Source organism: Thermobia domestica, chromosome 12 (assembly GCF_964235325.1).
Source record: "Thermobia domestica chromosome 12, izTheDome1.hap1.1, whole genome shotgun sequence".
NCBI classification, from domain to species: Eukaryota; Metazoa; Arthropoda; class Insecta; order Zygentoma; family Lepismatidae; genus Thermobia; species Thermobia domestica.
Genome location: NC_137465.1, coordinates 218,361,924 through 218,386,376, shown reverse-complemented (window position 1 = coordinate 218,386,376; position 24,453 = coordinate 218,361,924). Strand labels below are relative to the sequence as shown.

At 36.5% G+C, this 24,453-nt stretch overlaps 1 protein-coding gene across 1 annotated transcript in view; it reads right to left on the bottom strand.

The window, feature by feature from the left end:
* htt (huntingtin) overlaps positions 1-24,453 on the bottom strand; it is a 212,775-nt gene that overhangs the window by 24,691 nt on the left and 163,631 nt on the right. Inside the window, exons 42-50 of the mRNA XM_081734750.1 lie at positions 24,239-24,373; positions 21,386-21,486; positions 19,459-19,568; positions 15,322-15,519; positions 12,501-12,742; positions 10,012-10,189; positions 5,745-5,889; positions 4,492-4,600; positions 1,467-1,629 (exon numbers count right to left, since the gene is read on the bottom strand). Of these exons, the coding sequence (XP_081590876.1) occupies positions 1,467-1,629; positions 4,492-4,600; positions 5,745-5,889; positions 10,012-10,189; positions 12,501-12,742; positions 15,322-15,519; positions 19,459-19,568; positions 21,386-21,486; positions 24,239-24,373 (1,381 nt within the window). The remainder of the gene's footprint in view (positions 1-1,466; positions 1,630-4,491; positions 4,601-5,744; positions 5,890-10,011; positions 10,190-12,500; positions 12,743-15,321; positions 15,520-19,458; positions 19,569-21,385; positions 21,487-24,238; positions 24,374-24,453) is intronic.

Here is a 24,453-nt window from a genome sequence, read left to right as displayed (position 1 = left end):
GTTGTATTAAGTATAAACCGTGTTACTATTAAAGTCATCCCAATGGAAATACATCTACTTTGTCGGATATGCATTCACATAAAATAGATCCAATTTTAGAAATGTTTATTTTTTATTTCGTTGTTCAGTTTGTTTACATAGATATTTTATCTGACCCGTGCGAAGAACGGGCATAACAGCTAGTAAATACATAAATTAAAAATGTGAAAATATCTACTCAAACGCAAGGGCTATTTTTCTTTCAACCACTGGTAGAATACAAATAAGAAACAAATGAAAATTGATACAACCTTATTGTAAACAAAACTTAGATACAACGCTGTGCTACTCTTTTGCGTAATTTACATTGTAATTAAGACTCTTATCATAACCTGATACAAACTTTCCTATGCCCTTCGCAAAGGTTTCCACGCCCATTCAGCTCCTCGTCACTGTGAAACCACTGTCCTATCAACCACAGTTTTCTGTAATAGAGAGCTGATCTTGGAATTTCAAGGAACACGGAAGACTATTCAGAAATCGTCAATCTACGCCTTTCACGAACTACGTAATTCATTTGTTCAACATCGATACAGACTTCGCAACCCTTGACTGCCATCGTCATGCGTATCGCTGTGTCCTTTAAACTTTCTGCACCGCTAGCGCATACAATCACTACTTACACTCCAACTATAAACCTTATTCATTCGACCATAAGCTGTGGCTGCATTATGCTCTTCCGTTTGAAAATAGCAAATTAAAAAAAAAAAAAAAAAAAAAATGCCTGCTCCAGCGTCATCTGCTAGCGATTGACTGAAGTAAGTCCATCCAAGTGGCTACCACGTGACCAGCGCGCTGTGACGCTCTGTCCCTAACAGGTGCATCAGGAGCTATCTAGATTAGTGGCCGCCACGTCTTGTTTTCATATGACTCCCCAGTTTGCTCACGACACTGATTGGACGCCAAAAATTGGGAAGCACCGGCTGTGAAGCGAACCCGGGACCACGCGGACATGAGTAAAACACTCTAACCACTAGACTGAACAACGTACGAAGAATTACAGGAGGTAATTCACATTTGGCACGCACTTCGACTGCTTCGGCATGTTTTTGCTGTCGCTATTTCAAAATAATTAAACAGCCAAGTCTGTCTAGGACGCAGAGGGTGATCGACGTCCATGCTGCTTTATCTCCGTTTTGTCGTCGTTTGTGGCTCTTCTCTCCATACCTTACCGGAGGTTAAAAAAGAAAAATAGCCCACATAATCAGAATTCTCTTAATATAGATTTCTAATTACATTACTATTGATTTGGTTCTTGTTGAGACAGAGAAAATTCACATAATCGTTTTATCTTGTAAATGTTAGGACAAAATTAAACAACAACGATATTACTATAAATTGTACGATATGAATTGACGTGTGAATGAAAGCAGCTTTGAGAAAATTTATAGCCCATGATTGACTTAAAGATTATGTTTAAATCTTACCTGGAAAACTACGTCTGCTAACAACCTCGGATGAGGTTGTTGTGTTGACAAAAATTCACCAATAACTTTATTCAAAATTTCAGATGGGGGAAAGAAATCTGTTAGTAATGTTGGTAGTACTCCACACAGTAATTCTACTTCAAATGGATATCCTTTCTTAATCCTAGAACAAATTACAAAAATAAATAAGTAAAAGATGTTTGCTTAAAACTAGGAAAATTTTACAAAATAAAAAAAAAAAAAAAAAATTTTTTTAAGTACTCAATGAATAATTGCAAATATCCGGACAACAGGTTGAGGGAGATGTTAGTCCTGTTTGCTGTTTATATCCACATATGTGTAGGCGATAATAAATGTTACACTTGTTGCGCACGGGCGAAGTGTGGCTCGTTAGCAGAGGTTGGTTACTTATCAATGCAGGGGCGGATCCAGGACCGACTTCTGGGGGGGGGGGGCGGTGGGTTGTCATAATGCTACTTTTAAAGCTCCAAACTCTGGGATGAATTTTTTTTTTATATATATATAAAACAAGAAAGTTTCCTCTTCCTCCATTGCCCCGATCGGCCTTCCCCCCTGGATCTGCCCCTTTATCAATGTTTCTTTCTTTCCCCAGGCAAGACGTGTGGCGCCGTGTGACACACAAATGATGTTGTCAGCGACCAACGTTACCAAGGAAGAACAGCGGGATATGATACGCTTTTTTTGTGTGCGGAAGGTGTCTATCCAGCGGACATATACAGGAGAATGCAGGGTGTATATGGTGCGAAGTGTGTTTCAGACAAAACAGTGCGAAAATGGGTTTGGCGTTTTCGTGGTGGCAGGGTTACACTGACTGATAATGCGCGACTCGGGCAGGTGACGAACCGAATTCCTGATGAGACAGTTGCTTCTATTGACAATTGCATTCAAACTGATAGACGGGTCTCTTTGGATGTCATTAGTGCTTAAGTACAGGTGTCCCATGGCAGTGTGCAGGACATTGTGCGCAAGACTTGGTTACCGGAAGGTTTGTGCTCAATGGGTCACCAAGTGTTTGTCCGAAGAACAGCGACACAACAGAATCGGAAGATCACTGATCCATTTGACACGATATCAAAACGAAGGCGACGATTTCCTTGGAAAGATCACTGCCGGAGATGAATCCATATGTCCACTTTCTCAACCGGATTCCAAATGTGACAGTATGTAGTGGAAGCATGCAGGGTCGCCTAAACCAAAGAAAATCCGTTCTACAACATCAGCTGCTAAAGTCATGGTGACTGTGTTCTTCGACGAGCAGAGGTTCTGCTAACGGTGTTCCTCCCCAAAGAGAAACAAAAAACGCCAACAAATACTGCGACGTTCTCTGTCGGCTGCGGCTAGCAATCAAGAATAAACGCCGGGATAACCTCACAAAGGGCATCACTTTATTGTACGACAATGCCCGGCCTCATGTTGCCAAACAAACACACGATCTTTTCGCGTTGCGGACGTTGGAAGCGTTAGACCACCCCGCATATAGTCTGACTTGAGTCCCTGTGATTTCCACGTTTTTGGACCACTCAAGAAACACCTCCGGGGGCACCACTATTGATCGGATGGAGAAGTGTAGCAAGCTGTGACAGACTGGTGCCATATTCAATCCAAGGAGTTCTTCCAGGGTATTCACAATCTCGTGTCAAGGTGCCTCAACAGCAACGGTCATTATATAGAGCTCTATCCAGTAATAAAGTGTGTACATGGAAATGGACCTTTTCACTTGACTGCACCTTATATATTTACAAAATAACATTAAATAGTTGCCATTTGTATACGGTATGTAAACATTTTGAATTGAAAAGAAACAAAATATCTTTAGACTAGTCTCACAATTTAGTTTTGCGACGTGAATTAATGGAAGCAAAACTACCAAATATGGATAAAGAAAGAAAACTATTAAAAAAAAAAAGTTTATGTAGATGATAACATGATTCTGACCATGTACTGAAAATCGATTCTAATTGATTCAATTTTGAGTTTAGCATCTCGTTCAGCAGCGAAGCTATAAGAGACGTGGACCTATAGCTTAATATGGGATCTGAATCACATGACCTTCCGCTGGGAATCGAACCATGTGGAATTTGTGGATAATTTAAAAAGGCTGGTCCATGCGTTATAGGAGTCTTCTTACCAAAGCTACGTAATCTGGTAAATATATACATAGACTATAAAGAAAAGCACTTGATCAAATCAAAACTATATTTCATTATAACTTTATAGAAAGAAATTATAAACAATCCAGAACTAAAGCCAAAAGTGATCAATTTCTGCACTTAATTAAATAGAGGTCATTCGCATGGATATTGGGACGTGCAATGCATGATTAAAATAGAAGAAAATTCGAGAAGTTTAACATTTTGAGTATGAACATAGAAATATGAGTCGGGAGAAATTATTGAATTATTGCATATCGTTTTCAAATCTTATTAATTTATTAGATACCTCCTTATATAAATTGTAGGTAAGAAATTTTGGGCAGTAGCTTCACCTACGTTTTAGAAAAATATCATCTTTGAAGATAATTTCTCTAAAATACATTTAAGTTTACATTTTAACAAAAGAGACACTGACCAAAGCTTAAAACTTTACTTTATTTTAAATTATAATTTGTAAATTATAATAAAAATTTGTTAAAGTAAAGTTTTAAGCTTTGGTCAGTGTCTCTTTTGTTAAAACAATTAATCCAAAGCCATGAATAGTCTTACTATTAAGTTTACAATAGAAAAAGAAAAACAAAAACTTTTTCGAAGTGTTCCCATAGCTTCAGTCTAGGATTTTTATGTCCATCTGTGCGGTTTCAAATGTTTTATCTGCTATACCAGTCCCCCCATATGAATCACGTAGGATAGTTTCAAGTCAATTCAACCAATCATTTAGTTTAACGAAAATATTATCAACAACTACTTATGAAGACGTTTATCGGCTTCAAAAGTAAAGGTGAAACCGAAGAGATGTAAAAAATAGTCAATTTACATGGATACGATGATAAGATGGCGAAATTACTTACCTATCGAACAAAGCAGACGTTCTTTCCATGGCCTGCATTAATAGCTCAGGATCAGGACCCTGTTCTCCACCTTCGCCTGGAGTATTTGTACTTTGTTCCTGTGCTTGACCTGGAAAACATTTTTTTAACATGTTTATACATTTTCACAGGAAGTCAAACAAAAGTCTAGTCTAATTACTAAGTGACACAATGGGATTCATCTCTATTAGCAGTAGTATATTGGGTTCTGAACAGGGAACAAGAAACAGCTGAATTCTACAGAACAATAACAAGTTGATTCATAGATTCACCAATCTTATTAATAGCAAGTACTTTTAGAGTCTGTCTAAATCTATCAAGTTAAGAAGTTCCTGTCTGTAAGATATATTACAGTCTGCTGGGTGACTGCACTTCAAGATTGTCAATTGAATATTTGCTATTTGTCATTTTACAAGCACATACCCAGGATTTTTCGTTATCCTTAAATTAAGAAGAGTTGAAAATCTTACTATCAAATTAGCAAACTTATATTATCAGTTTGCGGTTTGATAGTAAGATTTTCAGCTCTTCTTAATTTAAGTATAACGAAAAATCCTGGGTATTCCAACTCTTCTTAGATTAAGGATAATGAAAAGTCCTGGGTATTCCAACTCATATGAAGAGTCCTGGGTATTCCAGCTCTTCTTAATTTAAGGATAATGAAAAGTCCTGGGTATTCCAACTCTTCTTAATTTAAGGATAATGAAAAGTCCTGGGTATTCCAACTCTTCTCAATTTAAGGATAATGAAAATTTCTGAGTACGTCCTTGTAAGATGACAAACAGCAACTATTCAACTGACGATCACAGCAACTATTCAACTGACAATCTTGAACTGTGATCACCCAGTAAACTGAAGATATACTCTTATTCATGAATAAAAATTGCAATGAAAATTTAAACCTAAAACACACGAAACAGAAAACTCAATAAACCATTGATCCAGTGAACAGTGATCAGTAAGTGGCTAGTAACATATGTTGAGCTTTGTTCGACAAGAAGTTGTGTGCTTCATCTTTTTAAATTCATTCCGAACTGTTTTAAGCTGATGATGGAAACCATGATTTCCGAAAGCGCTACTTAAAAAGAATATTAGGTTTTTTTTTTTTTTTTTTTTTTTTACTTATATATTTTTTCTAAATATGTAATCACCACTCGCAATACACAGTGATATGTATCTGCCCTTAGTAGCTTCTCTTTTCACTACCTTCGCTAATAACTGTTGGTTACACATACCTGTATACATGCACGATAACAGAAGCTGAAGAGCTGGTAGCGAAACATTAGGATTTGGATGTCTCAGGCGTTCCACTGCAAGCTTAGTCACTTGTTCCCAAACTTTCCCACCAATAGACTTCGTCACTACAAGCCTTTCTAGTCCCTACAACGAAAAAACAAATTTTAATGCCCTGTCCCATACGTACAATTATGTTTTAAAACAAGTGAATTTCATTTCACGCTGTGAAACTATGCAAATTCAATATTGAAACTAGCACTAGCAAATCTATACCTTAATTCTTTGCAGCGTAGTGATGCATTTTTTGCGTCACTCTGGTAAACGTTTTCTTGGTTCTTTCACAGCGATTCAATTTTTGAATCACAAAGTCGACGTAATTTAGGTGTTTGTTCTTAGATGTCACACCAATTTATTTTCAGTCATTCGTGGTATAACCATGTGTTTGCCTTCTGTGAAGGTGATGTGTGTGTGTATGTATATATATGGAGTGAAGGTGTTGATAAATAAAATGTTTCTATTCTCGGTACGCATGCTATATTATTTATTTTGACTATGAAATCTTGTATTTTAGATTCATACTAAATTGTGTAGCTGATCTAGCACTTACCTGAGTTTAATTCTTATCTTTTTTCACGTTTTCTTAGCGATGCATAATTTGCATTATTGTGCAATATGCTCATTACAACGATAATTTGCTGTATTCATGCTCATTTGCTTTTCATACATAATAAGTTACGTACGATATTTACTTTTGATTGTGTTAGAAAATAATGTAATACAAATATGACGTAATCCTGGGAAGGGGGTGCTGAGGGATCAGTCAGTGGCGTAGCCTAAGGGTTCTAAGGACTCGGACTTCGCTCGAAATTTAAATCAGACTAGCAGATTATAATAATTCCAGAATGAATCTGAAGCATGAAGCTTCCAAAAACCCCCGATAGACCCCCCCCCCCCGAAACCCAATCCTGCTGCTGAGTACATTTTTCTGAAGCTCCCAAAAACCGCAATATTCGTCACTTTTTAGAGAAAATGTATTTTACAAGTATTTCATACGTGAGTCTGACCATAGACCATACAGCTCCACCATATGACATCTGAATACGTGTCGTCAAAATCCTTTTTGTAAACGATCCATGGTGCGAAATCCTGAGGGATAGAGGAATCCCCTCCCAGCTCGGGTGTTTTAATATTACATGAAAGTGTATAATGTAACAGCTCAGTTAGAACTCCCCCATATTGACTGAGGTGATTTCGCACCCCCTGAGGATCCGACCTGCATTTAAATCAATCTTTTACGGCTTTCGGTTCAACCTTTTCCTTTTTCATGAAAGCCACACATGGAAATACATACTAACTCTTTAACTATGGTTCTTCACTTTTTTTTTTTTGTTCAGATATATCGAGATGCCAAAAGGACTGACAGAAAAGGAAATTGAAGATATTATTCTATATGAACGAAGTCCTTCGGAACCAGTCAGATGTGGAAGTGAGTGATATAGAAGATAATGTTTTACTGAATGAAGCTGAAGATCCCAATGTAGATAGGTCTGAAATTATTTTAAAGAATTAATTTTAGTTACACCGCGGTACTTTCATGGAAAAGTCTATATCTACGGTCTTTCATGTTGCAGAGTGATGCAAAAAATGAATCATCTTGTTTTAGTGCTAATCACCTTGTTTGAGAAAACAATTTAACTGTCTAACATATACAGAAATTCGTCTAGTTAATTTTACAATAAATAAATAAAATATAAAAAATTCCCGTGCAACACGAAGGTATAAAATAATTACTTCCCTATACTGCAAAGAGTTAAGGCTGCAACAGATCAATAATGAGAGAGGTGAAACTTGCTCATCAGGCACTGAATCCACTTCTAAAACATTATCTAGTTATCTTTTACAATTATAACTATATAATGATCAATACTGAAAACAGAAGTTGTATTCGTTTTTTTTACTTCCAGCTTCAGTAGAAGAACAAAGTTAAGATGGAATTCATTCTTGGGATTCGAAATTCTCGCCAAAAACAGTTTTGTTGCGTCCTATTACCATTTTCACTATATGAGAATCAATATTACAATTGATTTGTACCACTTTTGATTGCAATAGAGAATAAAGTCGAAAATTGAATCTGTTCTTGTAATATTGAATTCATTTAGTATTGAGGAATTTGAATTAGTTTACATGAATTTTCATTAATAATAGTTAATTCTTATCCTTATAAAATTTCACCATATTAGACAGCAAGTGCAAACTTTCTTATTTAGCCACGAAATGTCGTTAAGGCTATTACAAGTTCTGTCTTCTGCCGTTTCGTTTTAGAAGCCAAATAATCATTCTTCCTTTTTTTCTTTTTTAAATTAATAATTTTCAATAAATATCAATATAATCTAACGATAAGTACTTATTCATTTTCACTTGACAAATATTTCACATAATCACGCTTAATATATATCAACAACTTGACAAAAAAAGTTTACAGACGAACGGATAATTGTAATCAGGGGCGTCATTTCGGAGGGGGCAGGAAGGGGCAATTGCCCCCCCCCCCCTAAGAGTTTGAGCAATACATATACTTCAATAGATTGTCTACTAATATACTAGTACAAAACGTGAAAGTCTTTATGTCTGTGGTGCTCTTGCCCCCCATCAAGCGAAGTCTGAAACGACGCTCCTGATTGTAATGGCCAATTACCTTTTACTTTTTTTTCTTTCTTTTTAAAGAAGCAAATACATTGTTCAAAAGGTTTGAATGCAGTTTACCCATAATTCCATGACCTCCGAATAGACACTTATCAAGTTGATCTTAATCGAATCCAATTAGCAAGAATTGTAATCAGCTAAATTAAACAAATAATTTAAAAATTGCAGTAATAAAGTGAACTGGAGTTCTAAGACCAAAATAAACTTCGAATTACCTTTCATGGTAACATGTCAAGTTGTGATGCACTAGCAATACGGATAAATAAATTGGTAAGACAGAAAATGGAAATCTATAAGCCAAATGTCGAAGTCAGAAATGACGCAACATTACGAAAAAGCTTGGTGACAGTAGAAAAGAAAAAAAAATCGGATGTCTGTTAATTTGATATATTTTATGTAATTTTGCCTCTTATGTTTTTGGATCAAAAAATCCATTATATTTTAGTCAAAAATTTTCTTGTAGCTCTTATATTTGAAGATCTACATATAGTGTAGCAAAAGCCAAACTATCACTTAACCCAGTATAATTTGCTTATTCCGTAAAAAATACGAAAACTCGATTTACGGGCCATTCAAAAAATATGTGGCCTCTGATTCAAAAACTAATTATTGCAGAAGATCGCAATCTTTTGATGCAATTTTGAATCATGCGTAAAATTCTTGTTAACCTTTTGCATTCGTCCTTATGGCGAATATACAGTTGTATCCCAAATATATTAAATGTTAGTTTGCATGCGATTGGAAAGAATTTACGGTAAGATTCCATTCTATACAGGGTGTTTCAAAACAATACTGACAACGTTTGGGAAGTGATTCCTGACACCAAGATAAGACAAAAAGTATAGACCAACCTAGATGCACAAATGCTTCCTTTCGGAATTATAGGCTGCCAAAAACATGAGAAAATGAACTTTAAAGGTCCATAGCTCCAAAACTATGAGACCTACCGTAGCTGGGTCAAGACTTCACTTAGGAACTAATATGTGCCGTATTCAAATATCCATGTTTCAAACTCCTGCCGTACTTCCGCAACAATTTTTATAGAGGTAGTTGGTGAGTACTTCAACTTACATGCCCGTAGCCAAACTCCCTCCATAAAAATTGTTGCGTACGTACCTTAGGATTCTTGTTTTCAACAGGTTATAACTCCAAAAGGAAGCATCTGTGCACCCAGGTTAGTCTATACTTTTTGTCTTATCTTGGTGTCAGGAATCACCTCTCAAACGTTGTCGGTGTTATTCTGAAATACCCTGTACCTTTGTTCATATAAATATTTGTCAATTTGATCTTGATCGAATCCAAGAATCGATTTTGTGGTGCCTGACTCCTGGAAACAACCTGTAGTGAATGAACTTGTTGGTATTATTCTACATTGCGGTATTTTGTAACGGATAAACGCTATATAAGAATTTATTTTATGCTTTCTACACTTTATCATGCCACTAATTTCTTCGTCATCATCTAAATACAATTCTCACTATCTTCTTTACCCTATAGGCATAGCTGGAAGAGTAAGTTAAATACAGATTTTTAAATTTATTTTGAGACTGGTTTTTTACGTACTTGTAACAATGAAAGATGAAGATTTGTAGGCAGTGACGTCGAAGCCACCAGGCCAAGCACAAGTTGTAACACAGAAGGAGCAAGCTCGGTTTCCGTCATTTCTTCCTCGACGTTCTCAAGCAAAAAGAACACTAAACTCCACATCACCAGCAGATGCTCTTCACTCTGGTTGCTAGGTCTGGGAAAGAAACGCATTTTTATTTTTTGATTAAGGAGGAATTAACAATTTTCTAAACAAGTGACAAAACATGAGGTGGTTTCTGCAGTTTTAAATAGCAAAACATTCTTTTATTTTCTCCTGAAAATGCCGCTTAGGAAGATGGAAATAATAATTAAAAATTCGGCAACTATTAAATGATAAATCTACATCACGGTTAGTTCAACTTAATATTTGTGATTGTGCGTCAGTTTCATTAAGTTTTCATTTATTTATTTATTTATTTATTTATTATTTTTAATATTTTCTTGGAATCTTTGGATCCGGGTTCACTCGAGCAGATGTTCTACCAAATAGAAAATTTATAGGTAAAATACGATGTGAAACATTTTTCGTGAAGAAATGAGAGTGTGAATATAAGTAATTACTGTTAGTGCACAGCATATTAAAATGAATTTTGAGTGATAGTGAAAGTATAGTATGTGTAAGTGTGTCCACTATTCTCGTTTATGCGTATTCCTCCAGTCGTTGACACGTCTGCTGCCTACGGATGCATCTCCTTACTTCCATCGGGCTCTCGTGTTGCTCTCCTACGCTAATTCGGTTAGATAGCATTCGTGCTTTCTACTGGTCACCTATCACAACTTGGTTCGTGTTTTATGCACTTTAGTTTTTATGTTATATGTCCACAACTGTATTTATACTGAGCCCCTCTGAAGTCAATCTACAAGTAGTAATGGAGCTCTTCATTTAGTGCATGCTCTGCTAAAAGAAAAAATCTTTAAGTTTTACGTCCCACGGTTATGCCGGTTAGGCTAAAGGAGACGGTGATGATGAAAGATGAGTGAAATGGTGGAATGAAGAGAGTAGGAGGAAACGGGAGAACCCCGAGAAAACCCACGAGCACGGTGTTTGTCCACCACAAAGTCCACACGGCGCGAGCTGGGAACGAACCAGGGACTCCAAGCACCGAAGGTGAACGCTCTACCACTGAGCCACCGCGCCCCCCAACTCTGCTAAAAGAAACACAAAACTCTAACCTAACCTGAAAATGTATGAAATGTGTCAAAATTTGGTAGAACCATCTTTACGAGTAATGTCTTTGATTCCATATCAAACACTTGTTGATAAAACTTCCCTGTCCGTCGTGCAGTCTCTTATTAATTTTATCTCTCCTCTGCTATCACGTTTTCCAAATATTTAAAACTCTCCATACTCTGAGAGATAGTTCTCCTAAGAGAGAAGTTTTACTCTCTTCTACAATCATTAAAAAACACTTAACACGCAAAAGCACCCACAGTTATCTACAAATAAACGTTTCGGCAAAGTTATTAAGTAGCACTTTTATATAACCATTACTTTTGTTATTCCCATTGATTTACTTTTTCACTGCTCATTTTTATTCCAAACTCTTTAACAACGTATCCTTCCTTTCAGTGTTACTAAACTAACTAACTCTATGGCCTATGGAACCCGGAGGTTCAATGCCGCGTTCACAAAAGCTTTCCATTGATTTCTATCCTTAGCCAACTACATCCAGTTTCTACTTTGTATTCCTATTTCTGTGAGATACATCCGAATATTATCCTCGCATCTGCGCCTAGGTTTTCCTAATGGTCGTTTTCCGATTCGATTTCCAGTTAAAAATTTGAAAACGTTCCTACTTTCGTTCTCGCTACGTGACCTGCCCACCTGAGCCTTCTAGACTGGATGACGCTTGGTGAGCGGTAAAAATTGTGCAATTTCTCGTTATGAAGTTTCCGCCATTCCCCATTCCCGTTCCTCTTGGGTCCGAATATTCGTCTCAGGATCTTGTTCTCGAAAACTTTCAGTATACGTTCTTCCTTCAAAGTAAGCAAGCATGTTTCGCAACCATACAGAACAACAGGCAAGATTATCGCTTTATATATTTTAAGGATCAGATTCCTCGACAGAATTCGTGACAACAAAATATTTTGAACTGAATAATAACACGAATTCCCTGCTTTTAGTCTACATCTAATTGCTCCCTGAATATGATTTTGGTCTGTTAATATTGTTCCTAGATATTTGAAAGTACTCACTTTGTCGGAAGTATTATTTGATATTTTAATGGATCATTAATTTGCCGTATTACGATCCCGAGAAACTTCCATGTATTTGGTCTTCTCTGCACTTACTTCTAAACCCATGTCCCTGCAAGCGTTTGATAAGATCTCTGCATTTCTTTCTATTGTTCTCCTATCATTCCCTATTATACCTACATCATCAGTTTTATACTATGAAATGAAAAGTTTAAGAAAGAAAGAAAAAAAAAACTGAAACAAATTGGAAATAGGTTATCGATACTTACGTAGTACTGTTGTCTATATGTTTCTGAATATATTCAATAGCTAATGGCAAAATAAGTATCATTTCTTCGGAATGAGTCTTCGGTGAGTCTGAATTAGTTTTCGCTTCCGTTCCTTGGCTCGTCATCACACCGCTCTGAAGCAAGTATAAGATCCCGTGAAGGCCTGCGATCCTCGTTGGAAGGAAAGAACTTTTCAAACTTGCTTCCACCATCTTTTTTACTCGATCGTACACTTCTGCATCCTGTTAACAAATTTACGTTAGTGTTATGAACAAACACTGATTATTTTACATTATAATATTTGTTGCAAACTTTGCTCATTATTTAAGGATATTTGCAGGATTTTGTAATGTAAAAGCACGCAGTGAAATCCAACATTATGTCTACCTATGTATGGGATAACCAGTGAAGGAAAAAAAAAGTAATTCTAATTTCGCTGTACGATTACGATATACAAATGTTTTTAGTAGAAAAATGACTTACCTTGTGCTTACATGTTTTGTTACTTTAACTGAATATTTCTTTCCTCTCTGGTTACGTCTTCAGTACTACTTTCTTCTTATTATTATTACTGCGTTACTGGATCTTTACTTTATCTCTTATTGTAGTTTTTGTTTTCTTTTAAAGAACAATTAGTTCAGAGTATTCCATAGACTTAATTTCGGTTTTTGATTACCCTCAATGATTGTCCCACTGTATTTACGCAGTAATAAAAATGGTGCTAAAGACATTACCAGAGAGGAAAGAAATATTGAATTAAAGTAACACACATGGAGGAACAAGATACGTCACTTGCATTCTGGACAAAATCGATTAACCGTCCCAAATATACATTAATCTCCATCCTCAACTCTCTCCTAAAACTGTAGGTGTCAGAAATCCAGTACAATTCCGGTTTTAGTATTTATCTACCAAGAAGGAAAAAAATACGAGATAGCGATTTTTTTTTTAATCGACTTAGCATTCTAAGAATAGATACATCTTCTCTCTTAATCCTCTATTCAAACTACAAGTGACAGAAATCAACCACTTCCGATTTCAATGTTGATCGCTGTAGAGTAAAAACATGAATAGATTGTGAAAAACGGTTTGCTGCAATCAATTACGTATACCAAGAATATAATATTCCATCTCCAGTCCATCTATTAAAGCCGGAAGCCGTATCAATATTAATTGAGAAAATACATGGTGTACACGTTACACTGCTAATTGTTATTCATGAAAGTAAATATTTAATTACCATACATCCTATCTCCACTAAATACAATTCCTTATCTAAGTCATATTTAATTACCAGTACATCGTATCTCCACTAAATACCATTTTTTTTAGCTAAGTCATATTTAATTACCATACCAGTACATCGTATCTCCACTAAATACAATTTCTTATCTAAGTCATAATTCATTACCATACATTCTATCTCCACTAAATACCATTTCTTATCTAAGCTATATTTCATTATCAGTACATCCTATCTCCATTAAATACAATTTCTTATTTAAGCCATATTTCATTACCATACATTCTGTCTCCACTAAATACAATTTCTTATCTAAGTCATAATTCATTACCATACATCCTATCTCCACTAAATAGAATGTCTTATCTAAGTCAGATTTCATTACCAGTACATCGTATCGCCACTAAATATTTTTTTATAGCTATGTCATATTTAATTACCATACCAGTACATCGTATCTCCACTAAATACCATTTCTTATCTAAGCCATATTTCATTATCAGTACATCCTATCTCCATTAAATACAATTTCTTATCTAAGTCATAATTCATTACCATACATCCTATCTCCACTAAATAGAATGTCTTATCTAAGTCAGATTTCATTACCAGTACATCGTATCGCCACTAAATATCATTTTTTTTTATAGCTAAGTCATATTTAATTACCATACCAGTACATCGTATCTCCACTAAATACCATTTCTTATCTAAGCCATATTTCATTACCATACATTCTGTCTCCACTAAATACAATTTCTTATCTAAGTCATAATTCATTACCATACATCCTATCTCCACTAAATAGAATGTCTTATCTAAGTCAGATTTCATTACCAGTACATCGTATCGCCACTAAATATCATTTTTTTTATAGCTAAGTCATATTTAATTACCATACCAGTACATCGTATCTCCACTAAATACCATTTCTTATCTAAGCCATATTTCATTACCATACATTCTGTCTCCACTAAATACAATTTCTTATCTAAGTCATAATTCATTACCATACATCCTATCTCCACTAAATAGAATGTCTTATCTAAGTCAGATTTCATTACCAGTACATCGTATCGCCACTAAATATCATTTTTTTTATAGCTAAGTCATATTTAATTACCATACCAGTACATCGTATCTCCACTAAATACCATTTCTTATCTAAGCCATATTTCATTATCAGTACATCCTATCTCCATTAAATACAATTTCTTATCTAAGTCATATTTCATTATTAGTACATCCTATCTCCACTAAATACCATTTCCTACCTAAGTCATGAAAATGCTGACAAATGTCAGCGAAAATTTGACGTTTACTATGATTTGTTAAAGAACCTACTCTAATCTGGAGGAACAAACTGAATACCTTTCGAGTTCATTGCTAAAACTACTCCTCAAAAGATTTACATTATAATTAATCTAACTCATCCTCTTTTCGTCAAAGACCAAGCTAAATGAAACATAGATACAAAACGTATCAAAATATATACATATAATACAAAACTAAAAGAAGGTCTACATCAAAATGTATTAATAATAACGAAAAAAATGACATATCGATATTCTAACTTACCGGACCTAACACAGCAGCAGCTTTGCAAGCACCTAAAACCAAATATTGGCTCAATATTTCGTCTTCAACGGGATGTGCTCTGTGCAATTCTAAACAAGTATCTAGCATCCATTGAAAATGACCCTTCTCTGTAAACAAGTCAGAAATCGCAAGCACTGAGCGAACAGCTTCGGTCAACAATCTCAACGGCGTACGTGACTGAAAAGAAGAAAAACAAAAATGCCAAGTTTTCTCTTTTGACTCACTCTACGGCTTAAGATAAAAATCTCGCTGCAGAAACAAAAGTGCGCCAATGGAGTAAATCTTACGCCAAACTACTCCAGTTGAGTTTCTGCAATTTTTGTTATTCATTTCTCTTCTGTTTTATATTATTCTCCCATCTTTTTGGTATACTCGAAGGTTTCTGCCGAAAGGCTTCTCTTAGAATATGTCTATACATTCTAAGCATATCCCCCCCCCCCCTTCATGTCAATGACGTACGAGTCTCGATCTTATTACACTAAAACCTGTCTAATTTAGTCTCATTTCTGCAGAATCAGCATTTCTCCATAAAGTGTTACTTATTGCTCTCTAGTTTGGCTACCTCTTTGGGCTGGTTATAATATGGAACTTGCTGCATTGAAACAATGTTATTCCTACAATACTAATATTAAATTCATCTCAGTATGTTAAACATTCGACATATACGCAATCTTATTATTATTATTATTATTATTATTATTTTAAGAAACCCTTTGATAACATCTTTTACTATTGATAACCACTTATCTTTCATATATGCCATGGCAATCCTAATCTGATTATTGATTTCCTGGTATGATTTAGACCAATGGTTCTCAACCGATACGCAGCCACACATTGGTGCGTCACGCAGTCCCCTAAGGTCTGTCGCGAAGTTTTAGAATTTAAAAATCACGAAGAATTTAATAATAATTAGTTAAAATCGAGGTAGACTGTACCAGCCAACACCTCCAGCGGTAGAAATAATGCTCAGTGCTATATTCAGTCATTATAAAAACTAATTGGTTTCACTATTATTATTATTATTATTATTATTATTATTATTATTATTATTATTATTATTATTATTATGTATAATAAAAATATCAAACAAGTGTGTCGCTATGTCCTGACGTTCAGTGAAATGTGACGTCAGTCAAAATAGGTTGAGAACCACTGATTTAGACTACCAATCCTGCTGCCATAGACCGCCAGATACTAAGGAACTTTTTTACTTTTATTAGGTATGACTGGGGACGTTAGGATCGCGGCCAGTGGTTCCCGTCATAATAAACACAAATGCACAAACACGTACTTCCATAAACAAAAAGCACCCAAGAAACATCACCCCAAACCCATCTCATTATAACATGTTTATCCTGGTCTCCTCAGCCTCCAGAGCCTCGTTAGCCTGCAGTACAATTAATGCAGTTCTAAGGTGTAACTGAAGAATGTGATTTTTACAAAGATTGGTTGCCGAAATTATACGAAGAATTTAGTCATCCAATTAGGATTCCCAGGGCACATACAAAAGGTTAGTGGTTGTTAATCTTTAACAAAATGTACCAGCCTTTATTACGTTAAAGTTAATCTTTTACTATTGTTATGTTTCGCAAGGTCAACAAACTCAAGGAAGAATGGGAGTAAACTTGTCCACCAAAACTGACTTTTCCAAAAATACAGATGATGATGATATTGTTTATTCTTATCATGTCTGATGTCGGTAACCGTAACAACAGACCATTACGCCTTCGCATAGATATTCAGGTCTACTTACTTAAAAAAAAAAAAAAAAAAAAAAAAAAACCTCCGAAGAAAGACTGGTAGCAGTCCCTAAAACTTTAGAGAGTATGGCATATAAATACACAGTCGATCGTTCCGTTGGTGGAGGATGTGCTATATAAACACAAAATCTGGACGGAGAATGGGTGCAGTTTAGAAGCCTTATTTACTTTAATTTGTCAAATAAATCATTCTACGTATTGCAATATTATAAAAATCCGGTATGAATTCTGGATTTTTGTCGTCTCTGAAAGACACGGTGGCTTAATGGTAGAGCGCTTATCTCTGGTGTGTGGGTTCTTGGTTCGATCCCTCGCTAAGTAAGTTTGTGGTGGACAAGACAACATAGTGTCCATTGGTTTTCTCAGTGTACTTCCATCTCCGCTCCAATGTTCATTCTACCAATTCTCCCATCATCATTCACTTAACTTGATGGTTAAGCTGAAAGATTTTTCATTATTTTCATTTCTTAAGAAAAACTGCTTTAAATAATTAAGCCTAAAGGGATCATCTTTATTTATAATGGTAACCAAGAAAGTTCTGTCGCTTTTAGGGGAGGTCTGTGTTCCATTGGCTCTCACACCGTGAGTTGAATGTCAATGGAGATTACGCGAAGGTCAGTTGTTGGTGTGGGTACATTCAACATACTACCTCGTTGTGGCAGTTCAGTTACACCGTGAACTTGCATAAGGACAGAGTGAACATGGGACCTCCACAGAGCATCATAAGGGCATGTATGCTGTACGAGTTCAAACTGGGGTCAAACGTCGCTGCAGCGGAGCGGAAGATATGCCAGGTCTTTGGTGAGGGTGTTGTGACTACGCGGACAGTGCAGCGGTGGTTTAACAAGTTTATAGACGGTGACGAAACACTCGAAGATGCACCACGTGCTGGAAGATCAACATATGTACAAAATGAAGATCTTCAGGCAGCAATTGAGGGGATCAGTGACCAGATATGTGAGGAACTGGGACTACAATTCAGTGTGAGTGGAGAAACTATTTGGCAGCACCTCTGTCAACTTAAGAAGCACTACAAGTTGGGTCGATGGGTCCCACATGATTTGACTTCGGGCCAGAAGGAACGCGAACAGACACTGTGTTTCTTTGCTGTCTCGTCTGAGGAAGGAGCCATTTCTGGACAGGGTGTTGACATGTGATGAGAAGTGGGTCCTGCATGAAGCTCCACGGCGCTGTCATCATTGGTTAGCATCCCATGAACCGGTTCCAAAACAGCGAAACCAGCACTGCACCAGAAGAAGGTTCTCTTGTGTTTGGTGACTACTCGCGGCATCGTACATCGGGAGCTGCTATCAGCTGGTCAGAGCATAAATGGAACTGTGTACTGTCAGCAGCTGAGCCGTATTCAAAAAAACTTCAAAACTCTGGAGCCAGCACTTCTGAATCGCAAACAGGTCCTCCTGTTACAGGACAATGCTAAGCTACACGTAGCTACGATGACCCGGGACACCATTCTACGCCTTAGATGGGAAACACTATTGCATTCGCCGTACTCCCCGGACACTGCACCGTCCGATTATCACCTGTTCCATTCTTTGGACAATCACCTTAGAGGACGCCAGTTCAAATCCCTAGTAGAGGTGCAAAATGCACTTGATACCTTCTCGCTTCACGTCCACCAAGTTCTACCGCGAGGGAATCCATGGCCTTCCAGAACGTTGGCAGAAGGACGTCAATGTTGATGGGGACTATTTTTGATCTTTCAGGTACGTCTTAAGTGACATATCGCTGTTCGAAGGTGGTGGGTGAAAAAGCGATAAAACTTTCTTGGTTACCTTTATATATATAACGAGTACATAAAAAAAAAATGAATATCCACTCATCCTTCAGGCAAATGCGAATTACTGCTAAGTGGTGAGCAGCGCCATCAGATAAAAACGACGCGCTACTTGGAGAGCTGAGATTCGAACTAAATGTAACTCTGGTTTCATATGTGCTGAGCTACATTTCGTGACCGCAATAGTTTGGATTTCGACCGCAATAACTATAATTTTGAAATCAAATCAAAACCGCGATGAATCGAGAATTGCAATAACCAAAACCGTGCCAATCGAGTATTCCTATAGGTTACGATTTGAAATTTTAAAATTACTTTTCGGTTCCGGGACTAAATGAGACTTTGTTCTATATTCTAACATGAAATTCGAACCACGTATACACTAAACAAGAAAAAAAAATCCGATTTCCAGCACCAAAGGCATAAGCAGTAAACATTCAACCACGATATTGCTCTTTCTGTTTTCATTAAATTATCAGTTTAATGAGCTTTCAAATATTCAGAACAATACACATATACATACAAAATTAAGACCTACCATAAATATTAAAAATATACCTGAGGTACTGTCCATTGGGAATATAGCTGAATGAGAAAGTGAAGACAGGAATGTAGATCAAGTCCACTCGCTGCGAGACACTGTTCACGCTCCAGGCACTTCCACGAGACTGTCAAAGAAAATACAAAATCAAGTGTTCTAACAATAACTGAAAATAGTAGTCCAGTGTTCAAATTTTAAAATATTTTTAAAGAATTAATACAAACGGGAAGCAATATTGAAGAACAAAGGCAACGTGCTTATCACTTGTTAAAGGTTTAACTATAGCTCAATATTTCGTATACTGTAGGTGTGGTCCTGAGTTCAACTTCAATTGTGGTCCAGGGTGCATCAATATATGAAATATAATTCTGTGGCATTCCTAATACACGCACAAACATTCTCTGCATTTTGCTTGCTGATGTGTTTGAAATAAAATATTACGGGATGCATGCTTAGGAACTATATTAACTGACGAAGTAATAGGGATGTTTAAAAGTTTGGAACAGATGCTATTAAGTGAATGGTGTACGCTTGTGTTGACCAGACAAAAACTCAAATTGTCATTGTGGGCAGGGACGTACGCAGGGGGTGGGTCTTGGGAGTGCGGATCCCCCCCCCCCCGAAATTTCAACTTTTGAGTAAATTTAGCCTAATTTTAGGGGCGATTTTAGGAATTTTAATATAAAATACCCTCATATTGAGTTTGGACCCCTCCCGAAATAAATTCCTGCGTACGCTACTGATTGTGGGTGTACGCAAAATTTTTGGTAGTCATGTTTGATTCAAGTACATTCCTTTAAATGAACGATACATCAATTGACAGTTATAGAAGCTAAGAAAAATGACGGTAGCATCTGATCTTACCTAAAGGTAACGAACCTGAATGTTAAATATAGCTTCAGTTCGATTATTTGATTACAAATATATAGGAGCGGCTCTACGCAATTTGCCGCTCCCTTTTCTCTAGAAGAACAAGTCTGAAAAATCACGATTTTATGTGCATCATGAACAACGAAGAAGGGAAAGTGCACTCGCACTCAGAAAGGCCTAAACACTCACTACAAATACAATCTCGTTCTACCTGTTTTTTTCCCTTGAAAAATAATCTATAATGTTAGTGAAAGATATAGCAAAACACACTCGCAGAGGAAAGATGGTAATTTTTTTATAGAATTCAATATCGAGCTTCAATCTCAATATATCAGTTTGTAATTCCAGTGTTCTATCTTTATTTCTTGATTTTCCTTCTACATCTGTTAAAAAAAAAAAAAAAAACTTGTTTCCGCCTTCAATGATAAGGAACTTGTTTATGACAAAGAGTAGACTAGTTTTCACACCAAATGGCTCAGGTGTTTGCTACTGTTTGAGAACCGAGTTCTTGTGTTTGACAACAATCAAGCAATTCATGCTGGGATTTGTTTGACTATTTGCTTTAGCACTATCCATGTGACTTTAAACTAATGCAACCTAAACATGATTTATGAATATAGTATTCAAACAGAAAATCAGATTAGTAAATTTAATTATCATTATTATGAAGTCTGTTTCCAACAAGAAATATTTATTTTAAATAATATAGTTATGACAGATCTTGCCGCCCCCGTGCGAATGCATGTGATGCACATAATGGTAGAGCCGGCCCTAGAAGTATATTTGAAGACATACATTTCATGAAGGGATAGCAGTTCCTTCAATTCGAATTCACCAATATTCCACCAATTTTTTCGTAATTCAAATGAATTAATCATCCATCCCATTAGCTTAAAGGGCACAACCACAGACGCTAAATTAAAAATTCTACTTCACTTTGTTTTAAAAAAAAAAAATATTTAAGTATTTTACATTACTATCAGAACAACAAAAGACTATTGTAGTTTATCTGCTTCTCTGATTATATTCAACACTCCACATCTCAAGTTTTGATGAAAAATGAAAGCTGCTTACCTCTACCTTTGTGTTTCTCTGCTTCTTCATCTTCATTCACTTCTTCTAATATTCTTGTTGCTGTCCACAGATATTCAAGGGACACTTGACTATAACCGTATCTTTAAGAAAAAAGTTTTATTATTATTATTATTATTATTATTATTATTATTATTATTATTATTATTGTATTATTGATCATATTGAATGAAAACGACGAAATTATTTCAACTGGTTCCATGATTTTAAAAAATAGTAGTAGATATTTCGTCTGGATTGCTAGACAGTCGTAAGTAAAGAAAAGCAAGGAAGTATTTACTAAATACTAAGAGCCAAATGACTACCCGTTACTTCCTTTAAAATACCCTCTTCATACCTCTTTTCCATTTTTTTTTAACCGATGATTAATATAGTTGGCACTACTAGACGAAATAATGGCTTTTTTGTATTGACAGAATAAATATTGAGACCAGTTAAGGTGCGATTTTTGCTTTTATTTAACTTCCAAACAGCTTTTCTGCACATTTGTCAACACTATTTTTTGATCATACGAGGGACAGTGAAAAACTTCCCGGAGTAATGTTGCAGTTTTTCGGTCTTAGTGACCCCCCCCCCAAAAAAAAATGAAATCTTTACGTTTTACATCCCACGGTTATACCGGCTAGTCTAAAGAAGATAATGACAAATGAATGAAATAGTGGAATGAAGAAAGTGACAGGAAACGGTCGGACCCTAAGAAAACCCATGCACACGGTGTTTGTCCACCGCAAAGCCCACTTGGCGCGAGCTGGGATCGACCCAAGAACCCCATGCACCAGGGGCAAATGCTCTACAACTGAGCCACTGTGGCCCAAGTTTGGAAAGGAGTCGGCTACAATGTCTACATCCGTTTGGTGGGACGAAGAAAAATCCTTGAAGTAAGTTTTATCAAGATAGCGGACTGCGATATCCAATTCAGGAACACTTGACTTCGAGTTGAATTGACTGATGCTCACTCGATTATTATGAGTTATTTTCTCCAGATCAGATCAATCTGTTAATTTAAATATTGCTTTGCTCTAGTTTCAACTTTTGTACTTTTAAACAGAAGCAACCTACTTTTTGTTTACTACCTTTCATACTGTTTATATATGGCATAACAAGTTGAAAAAAAAATCAATGAATTGAAGGGAATAGTGGGAAAAGTTTATAACCCACAACTTGTTGGATACATGCGATTAAAGTTATAAATTAGTGTACCAAATTTCTTCGTCTAGCTACCTGATCGAGTTTCCCTTTTGATCTTTATTCTTCAACTTTCTATGCTAAAACTGATAATAATTATTACGATAATTAAATTATTGTCAGGAAACTTTATCAACTGTATACAAGATTGTAATTAGAGTTTTCAAGTTGCTCCACCACATCCCTCAATTATGACATAATATGGTTTCATAGGTAATTTAAACCTGAAAAATAGTAGCAATGAGGAATTACGAAACCAAACCACTTGGCGTTAACACCTGGGGCCCTGAGTCGCTCCAACGCCATCTGTTAGCGACCGGTTTAACTACGTCTAGCCTAGCGACGAACACGTGGTCTCTAACAGGAGTATCTAAACCTAGTGGCTGTCACGTCTTTTTACTCACGTGACTCCCGAGTACGCCTCACGACACTGGGTGAACGTCGAAAATTGGGAAACGACCTGGAATCGAATCCGAGACCACACGGATGTGAGTTCGACGCTCTAACTATCAGACTAGCTGTCTCTGGAGGAATTACCAAACAAAATATAAATTGTTCACGATTTAATGATCTTAATTCCATAGTCCCATGAATGTTCAACAAGATAAGTGGACGACGCCTTATAATTACAATAATAATTGAATTATAATCAAGGCTTACTTCAATGTGTAAGTCAATAATTTTTATTCAACGGACAGTTTCTGTAGGGGGGGGGGGGGTCAGTGCTATCCGTGTTCCAACGGGAAAGGCGATCAGTAGTGAAAGCTTCATTAGTATCGCAGAAAAAAAGGCAGATGTGCTCTGCCGAAACTGTCCGTTGAATGACGTAAACCGAGGCTAAGTTCTAGATTATAATTCCAAGTATATTTTATTTTAGTATATTAAAATAAACATACTACGAGGGGCGCCCAATAAGTTATCTACCTAGACAGGAAGGAATGCAGACAGGCTCATCTGATCATCACTGGAGGTCTATAGCACCGTCGCCACTTTGAGGGTAGCGAAGAAATCCTAGAGAAAAAATAAGTCTTTGTCATGGGCTGTAAACCACTGGGAAACAGCCTGTTGGACCTCGTTGTCTGACGAAAAACGTTTTCGCCGCAGGTGTTTCCATTGCATGGATTCCTGCTTGCTCTCAGGATCCCAAATGGTGGATCCAGGTTTCGCCCTCTGTCACCAGATGCAACTTTTGCAAAATTCATTGTTCGCAGCGTCATACAAACATTCGCTACGCGGCGTGACACAAGCACACTACTCAGCCACTGCGTTGCTCCGACTGACCTCAAACCGCGCAGCGGAGTTTCCCACAGTGACCTTGGCGTGCGTCTCAGGCGTATAATGCTCCGCCTCCTCCCTTCCTGTCTAGGTACATAACTGATCGGACGACCCTCGTATGTTATTTTTCCCTACAAACTTTCATATTTTGAGTTCAGTCAGTTTTTCCTCTGTTCAATTAAAATATTTCCAATTAAGAATTACACTTAAAGGCAATTACCAAGTTCTCAGAGACTTTACTATAACCGAACTTGCAAAAACAGAAATAAACCACAAAATATAGTTAAGAAACATGACGTGGATTATGTCTTCCCCAATTTATATGCAGTCTTTAACTGAGAATACCATATGTGTTTAAAATGTATATATACATACCTATTACGATAGTTCACTCTTTCTAGATTTCCTCTTTGGAAAACATGTTGAAATTGACTAAAATGACTAGTTAATTGTTGGTCTTGTAGTCTCCAACTTAACAACTCATGCACAGCTATTAACTTCTGCCCGTTACTGAAAAAGAAACACACAACACATAAAAGAAACGGGAAAGCAACAAGTTCTTAATCCATCACTAAAACCTTGCCTACGTT